The sequence below is a fragment of the Gopherus flavomarginatus genome, chromosome 9, assembly GCF_025201925.1.
Source record: "Gopherus flavomarginatus isolate rGopFla2 chromosome 9, rGopFla2.mat.asm, whole genome shotgun sequence".
Classification (NCBI taxonomy): domain Eukaryota; kingdom Metazoa; phylum Chordata; order Testudines; family Testudinidae; genus Gopherus; species Gopherus flavomarginatus.
In genome coordinates this window covers 3,305,528-3,313,472 of record NC_066625.1, presented here as the reverse complement: position 1 = coordinate 3,313,472, position 7,945 = coordinate 3,305,528, and the positions used below count along the sequence as shown (strand labels likewise).

General features: G+C 57.2%; 1 protein-coding gene across 5 annotated transcripts in view; it reads right to left on the bottom strand.

The window, feature by feature from the left end:
- Positions 1-402: 402 nt before the first annotated feature.
- Positions 403-7,945, bottom strand: part of LOC127058487 (hexosaminidase D-like) — a 34,851-nt gene continuing 27,308 nt past the window's right edge. For all 5 annotated transcript variants that reach the window (XM_050968598.1, XM_050968599.1, XM_050968602.1 and 2 more), the window contains 3 exons: positions 6,026-6,127; positions 4,353-4,442; positions 403-3,074 (listed from right to left, as the gene is read on the bottom strand). In XM_050968598.1, coding sequence (XP_050824555.1) covers positions 2,891-3,074; positions 4,353-4,442; positions 6,026-6,127 — 376 coding nt within the window. In that variant the 3' untranslated portion in view covers positions 403-2,890. The remainder of the gene's footprint in view (positions 3,075-4,352; positions 4,443-6,025; positions 6,128-7,945) is intronic.

Sequence of the window (7,945 nt, the reverse complement as noted above, 5' to 3'; positions counted from 1 at the left end):
GGACCAGAGCCGTGTCCAGCCAGGGCTAAGTCTGCGTCTGTCGATGCTGCAATCAGAGGGGTAATTGCAGCATATGGGGGGACACTAACTCAATTACAGGTGGCTTGGGAAGCACCAGTGCAGCGAAGCCTCAGCAGCACAAGTTCAAGTCCACCTGGGACCCTGTATACCCACTCGGCAGCTAGGCTGTGCTGAAGTCCATGTTGTCGCCTTTTCCCACCCTTTCAGCCTGCAGCCAAACTGGGGTTTGAACCTAGGCTCCCCTGGGAGAAATGCCTGTTTAGCACCAACCCGCCATGCCACAGAGCCCCGTCCTCAGCCCACGGACTGATCCCAGAGAGAAGGAAGCGGCCCGGCGGGGGCACTAGAATCGGTAAAAGGGACTCTGGCCACAAGTGACGATTTGCTGCATTTCTTAGTAAAATACTTTATTGTGGAAGTCGGTATTACATGAGCTCTCTATACAGTTAAAAAACAAATTAGGCTCAATATATTAAACCAAATACCACTGTCAAACAGGAGTCCTCTCCGTGTAGTCATTGGACCCAAGTGTCACTCACTGTATTACAGCAACATCAGCTAGTGCAGAGACAGTGGCAATGCAAGAGAAGCCTGGGTTATTGCACAGTGTCTGTCACCTTCCCTGGGGCAATGAAACATCCTGCTGTACTACAGCCCACAGCGAGAACCTGCCAGGGACCCTAGCCCTGTGACTGGGGGGGAGGGCAGGACACCATACATCGCACACTTCACTTTGGACTGTAACCTCATTGCTTGCAATAAGTTCAGAAGTTTGAGATCAGGGTCTCCCACCCTGGACTTGCCCTTTACTCCACAGATCAGAAGTCACCATAGTCCCCTGCCCTCTCGAACAGAACCGATATTAACATGGCTGCTTGCAGAGATTGCTGCTACACCGAGTTACCTCACATTAAATAGGCCAAAATGTTGGTTCTTGCACCAGCATCAATTTTACCACAGTCTGGGGAAGTGTTTGGACCCAGCGCTGCTGAGGAACCAGCAGGGGGAGCTCACACATTGGGTTTTGTCAGCCCCACCAAGGCAGCGAGAACTCCCAACTCCAGGTGGATTTAGAGTCCACAGGCCAATCCCCAGTCCCTGTCCACAAGCTAACCCCCAGCATGTTCTGATACCTCTGATACCCATTAGTGTCTCTAATTTGTGTCCCGCTGTAAGGCCCAGGGTCTATCACCATCCCCAGCAGAAAGGCAGCTCCTGCTCTGGGGCATTTGCCAAAACAAGACCCTGCCCCCTGCAAACCTGTTTGGCAGCATTGTCCCTGGAGGAGCCTCCCAAAGCAGGAATTGTTCAGCATTTGCCTAACCCTTCCCCAGACTGCAATGGACAATAACACTCACAAAATTTCCTGGGGTCCTGCACAGGGGAGCCCTGGTGCAGAAGAGCAGCAGCTCTCCCCAGGGATTCGCCTGGCGTGTTAAGATCCACATCTCCAAAAGGAAACAGATCATGGGCATCAGATCTCTGTGTTCAAAATAGATACCACCAGCTCAGAGTACGGCTACTCCGCCGTCGGAGGAGCCACTGCAGCTCAAGCAGGATTATGGGAATTAGCTTTGACCTCGCTAGTGCAGCTAAAACAGCAGTGGGGCCACGGCAGCATGGCTTCAGCACAGGCTGTACATGCCGGTCCAGACTGCTGGCTATGAACTCCCATTGCTAGCCCACCTCACTGCTACTTTTAGCCAAGCTAGCTAGATTACAGCCCAAGCGCGAGGACACCTCTGAAGGCAGTGCAGGCAAACGCTAAGGGTGGAGTTTTCAGCAGCGCTCGGTGTGGGACTCTGCACCTGCTGCAGTCAGGGCATGTTTTACCAGCGAGCGAGGCCAGCTCCAAGCCCTTTGGAAAGCCCCGCTCCAAACAGCCCGAAGCCTAAGCAAGTCATCTCTGAATTCACCACTGCCACGGGGCCAGCGTGCGCACTAGTCACCTCGCTGGCACGGAGAGAACAGATTCACCTATTTTCAATGGGTCACCAATCTGCGACTAGTGCAAAGAGCACAAGACTTCGTGTGATACCCACTCCCCAGCCTACACTCAGGGCACTGCTCTTCCTGAAGTGGCCGGAGTGTCGGCAGAGACCCAGCTCCCCCACGAAGAGAGGCTCCGTCTCATGCATTTCCATTCAGACACACCAACACTTCAGGTGACCAGGAGGCAGACAGGTGTGTAAGTCCCAAAAAGGCTGGTCATTGCAGAGAGCTTTCCCAGGAAGGCCCAAACATCTCCCATTCTTACGGCTTTGTGGAGCGCCAGGCTGGGGACAGACAGACTCTGGGCTCTTTGAGGAAGGAGGGCATGGCTTTCCTGCCTGGTCCCATGAAGAAGCAGGATGTGTGAAGCTGGTCTGCACTGCCAGAGCCATGGGCTCCCCGATGAGCATGGATGGGGGCTGAAAGGCAAGCCAGCCCCATCCCACCTCTCCTGGGGGAGCCACAGTGACGGCCTGATCCTGGGCACGCAGGGAAAGGGCACTGCTCTGAGCTTGGAGAACGCATTGTGGCCACAGGGCTCACAGCTCAGATGGCCAGCAACTCGCTGGCTGCACCTGCTGTCTGGGCTGGCCTGCTCAGAGCCACTGCAGTGCCAAGCCCAAGACATTAACAGCTGCCCAATCCCAGAGGCTCCCCATGGCCTCGCTCATGCTTCTCAAGATGATTTTAGGGACTAGTGTGAAGAGGGGTTGGAACAGAGAGGGAGCCAGGAAACAAGACTAGCCTGGGGGTTGCTAACGGACTACGACGAGGGGAAATAAGCTCTGTCCAGAGTCCCCACGTTCCCAGCAGCTCAAGCCCACTGTGTGGTGAAACTGGGCTCCTCACTGCAGCAAGCCAGCCTGGGCTCCCACCCCTATAAGGCCTTGGGCTTGGCGTTCAGGCGGATGATCTCCCTGTAGTCCCGGACGAACTCCCGCAGCCGGTCCATGTAGGGATTGACGTTCTCCTCCATCCACTCCTCCACTGTGTCGGGGAAGTAGATGCTCTCCAGCTGGGAGCGGAAGTTCTGGATGAAGTTCTCCCAGTCCTCGTGGACCCTGGCGGCAGAAGGTGGCAGCGCGTCAGAGCCAGGAGCCTGCGGCGTTTGCAGGGGTGCAGGCTGATTAACAGCCATTACCATGGGGCTCGTTGCCCTGGGACTCTGAATGAGTCACAGGGGCACCAGACAAACCCCACAGCATTGCACTTGCTATCACCAGCCAAGCTCCTGTCATGGAAAGATCTCCCCATGGACAGCGCTCCGGGCACAGGTAAAAGGCTCCGTTCTGGGAGCTCCTTCCAACATACCCCCCAGCCACGGGGACAGAGTCCTTTCAACATAGCAGGGGGGCAACTGCATTGCGATGGCAACAGGCAGGGGCTCCGGGGCAGGCCCAGACCCCAACACTCTTTTGGAAGTTGATGATGCCTTGTCAAGGCCCACAAGACCCCTGGGTGAAAGGCCCTCCTCTTCCTCCCTGCTTTACAGAGGGGCAGCCGAGCCTGGGGGTTGGTCCAAAGTCACTTGGGAGGCTTAGGGCAGAGCCAGGCCTAGGACCCCGGTCTCAGCTCCCAGCCCAGCCCTCCTCCCATCATTTTAGAACTAGCTGCCTGGTATGTAACCAGCCCCCCGCCCCACCGGCCCCAGGAAGGCAGGAGTGGGCTTTGTGGGAGTGTCACCTGCCCACACGTCATCGTCACGTCAAGAGACCCCTGGCCCAGTGACCTCTGGCAGCTGGGAAGAGGCCACTGGTTCTCCCAGGAGAGTAGCAGGCCACTGCAGTGAGCACTGCACTGGGAGCCCCAGCCCTGGGCCCTCACAACACCCAGCGGCTAGGATTCAGCTCAAGTTAGGGCTCCCACTTTGGATACGACATCCCCAAAGGGGCTGAGGGAACCCCCCGCCGCCCCGCAGACAAGGAGAAGGGGAGGGGTGGGGATCAAGGTTCTGGCTTGTGAGAGTCCAGCCCTGGCTCTTAGCAACATAGGCAACTTGGTTTGGGCACTGCCTTCCCAGGGCACATGGTGCTCCCGCCCTGCATGCCTTCCCCAGGGCTGGGACAGGGCAGGCCCATACCGTCCCTCTCAGCCCCATGCCCTGCAGAGGTTCACACCGGGCTGAGTTCAGATTCCTGCTCAGTGGGGACCTCGCGGGCGAAGGCCTCGCTCGTGGCACAAGGCCTTCACTCTGCCTCAAAGAAGAGCCCTGGGAAGGCGAGCGCTCGCTTCCATTCCTCTTCCCAGGAGCCCATCACACAGAGACTCCGCCAGGCCCTCCCAGCAGTATGAGTCCCACCTACCCCGCCCCCAAGAGCGACCAAGGGGGCCTCACGTACTTCAACACCTTGCTGCCGAAGTTCTCCAGATTGCGCGGGTTCCCGAACTGGTGCTTCCTGTGGTACGGGCTGAACCAGCCCTTGATGGCGCTGATGTGAGACACAGACAAACGGACCCCACCCCAGAAACACCAGGTTAATTGTTTTGTAACTACACCTCTCCCCCAGCAGGTCTCGCCAGCGACAGCTAACCCATAACAAAATCACCAGAGAAGTGGACTACGGGCAGGCCTGGCAGCAACATCTCTACTTGAGAATTCCCCAACACTTTCCACTTGCTTATAGCTTGGCCAAACACTAGCTTCTTTGGGCCAAAGTTTCCCATGCCGGGCGTCTGCCTCAGGCTGAGTTTTTATGTTAAAGTTCTAGCAAAAAGGGTTCAGCTGTTTGTAGTACGGTGATTAAGGGAAAATACGTTAAGACAGCTTAAAAAAAATTATCTGACCACCTTTTTCCTTGAGAAGCTCCAGCACCCCCATACTTTGGGGCAGGGTTTTGAAAGGTGGCAGGGATGTTTCCCTGGTGTCAGGGAGGTGCCTTTTGCCACACCTGTGAAAAACTACCCAAGTTTGGCCAAATTACAAGCCTATGAAAAAATAAAATCATCTCAGTTTGCACATGCTCGGTAGAGTTTGGAAGCTTTAGAGAGTTTAGCTGCCATCTGTACTGAGCATGCTCCATCCCCACACAGCTCGTAATGCAACTGGACTGTACATGCATTATCCCCACAGCGCACCTGAGCATGCCCTGTCCTGAGGCTGCAGCGGCTTAGCAGGACTTCCCCTGAAACTGCTCCCCACAGCAGCTGGGGAGGCTGTGGTGCTAGGCACAGAAACTGAGAGCAAGCAGCATGTCTCCCCCATGCACTGAATGAACCCCCAGCTGGCGCCCAGGAGGAATAAGCCTGACCCGAACGCAGAGGGGGCTAGAGCTGGAGTGGGGTATGTGTGCATGCAGCTGAAAGGGAAGATTGGGATGAGGACCCTGAACGGTGGAGGCTGGCAGGGGTGAAAGTAACTTGAAGGACTTACCGGTACTCCGGAGTCCTTTGGGGGTGGGGGCGGGGCCTTTAAATCACCATTGAAGGGGCCCTGGCCTCTGGCAGAGCTTAAAGGGCCTGGGGCTCTGCTGCAGTAGCGGCAGCTGGGAGCCCCTGGCCCTTTAAATCACCACCCGAGCCGGGCTGCCAGAGCCCCGGGGTAGCAGCGGCAGCTGGGGGCTCGGGCGGTGATTTAAAGGTCCCAGGGCTCCGGCCGCTACCACCCCGGGCCCTCCAGCAGCAAGTTAAAGGGCCTGGGGTGGCAGCAGCTATCAGAGCCCCAGACCCTTTAAACTTCCGCCAGAGCCCTGGGGTAGTGGTGGCAGGGCTCCGGGGACAATCTCAAGGGCCTGGGGCTCCAGCCGCTGCACCATGCCGGGGTGTACCCGCTTACTTTCACCTCTGCAGGCTGGGCAGGGAAAGAGACTGAAATCAGGCCAGGGGCTGGGCAAGGAGCCTGGGAGGAGTCACTGATTCTGCACACTGCTGGACGAAAGCTAGAAGGAGCAGAGCCCAGAAAGGAGCTCCAGTAACCCCCTTGCTCCCAGCACCCAGCCTTCAGCACTCCTCGACGTGAGCCAAGAGACTAGGGTAGGGTACAGAGCCCAGCCTCACCCCCACAGCACCCAGTTACCTTTCTTCCTCCAGGGCTTTCACAATGCTCTCTTTTAACTGGCCATTGATTTGCTCGACCATGCGATAGACTTCAGAGCCTGGAAATGCACCATTCCCATCACTAGGAGAAACACACAGCAGGAGCAGACGTGAGCCATGGAATAGTTACTGGTACAACTAAGGAAGCAGATCCCCAAATCCCCATTAGCTCTCAGAGCTGATACAGGGGACTTTCCATTTCATCCAGTCGCTGGTTAATGCAACCAACCATTTTGGAATCAAAGGACACACAGCTTCATACTCCAAAGTGCTGGGCAGCCACCAATCCATCCCCACCAAGCCTTGTTAGCTTGGGCCAATGGCTACAGAGAGTTGGAATTTAATTAATAAGGAAGTGGGCAAGTTTCCAAGCAAGCCAGGAAAGACGAGAGAACCCCCCCAAAGGCCACCCATGACTTCCCCTAAGCTCTGTGTCACAGAGCAGGTCCCGTTCTATGCCAGGGATTGGGTCATTATGTGGATAACAGGTCCCGTTCTATGTCAGGGACTGGGTCATTATGTGGATAACAGGCTCAAATGGATGGAGAGAGACTAGATCATACTGAGGGCTTGTCTACATCAGAAAGTTGCAGCGCTGGTGAGGGAGTTACAGCGCTGCAACTTTGAAGGTGTACACATCTGCAGGGCACCACCAGCGCTGCAACTCCCTGTTTGCAGCGCTGGCCGTACTCCCGTTTTGTCTCGGGTGTAGAGGATCCAGCGCTGGTGATCCAGCGCTGGTAATCCAATGTAGACACTTACCAGCGCTTTTCTTGACCTCCGTGGAAGGAGGAAGCCTCTGGTAATCAAGCTGGTCTCCTTTCCCGGTTTGCTCTCTCGTTCCCGGAGCCCAGAGCAAGCAGGTCTCCTTCCCTGCGGTTTGCTGGGTGGCTCCGGGAACGAGAGAGCAAACCGCGGCGAAGCGGGTCTCCTTTCCCGGTTTGCTCTCGCGTTCCCGGAGCCCAGAGCAAGCAGGTCTCCTTCCCTGCGGTTTGCTGGGTGGCTCCGGGAACGAGAGAGCAAACCGCGGCGAAGCGGGTCTCCTTTCCCGGTTTGCTCTCGCGTTCCCGGAGCCCAGAGCAAGCAGGTCTCCTTCCCTGCGGTTTGCTGGGTGGCTCCGGGAACGCGAGAGCAAACCGGGAAAGGAGACCCGCTTCGCCGCGGTTTGCTCTCTCGTTCCCGGAGCCACCCAGCAAACCGCAGGGAAGGAGTCCTGCTTGCTCTGGGCTCCGGGAACGCGAGAGCAAACCGGGAAAGGAGACCCGCTTCGCCGCGGTTTGCTCTCTCGTTCCCGGAGCCACCCAGCAAACCGCAGGGAAGGAGTCCTGCTTGCTCTGGGCTCCGGGAACGAGAGAGCAAACCGGGAAAGGAGACCCGCTTCGCCGCGGTTTGCTCTCTCGTTCCCGGAGCCACCCAGCAAACCGCAGGGAAGGAGTCCTGCTTGCTCTGGGCTCCGGGAACGAGAGAGCAAACCGGGAAAGGAGACCCGCTTCGCCGCGGTTTGCTCTCTCGTTCCCGGAGCCACCCAGCAAACCGCAGGGAAGGAGACCTGCTTGCTCGGGGCTCCGGGAACGAGAGAGCAAACCGCGGCGAAGCGGGTCTCCTTTCCCGGTTTGCTCTCTCGTTCCCAGAGCCCAGAGCAAGCAGGTCTCCTTCCCTGCGGTTTGCTGGGTGGCTCCGGGAACGAGAGAGCAAACCGCGGCGAAGCTGGTCTCCTTTCCCGGTTTGCTCTCGCGTTCCCGGAACCCCCCTTGAAGCCGCCCAACAGCGCTGCAGTGTGGCCACATCTAACACCACTTGCAGCGCTGGTTGCTGTAAGTGTGGCCACTCTGCAGCGCTGGCCCTATACAGCTGTACTAATACAGCTGTAACAACCAGCGCTGCAAAACTTTAGATGTAG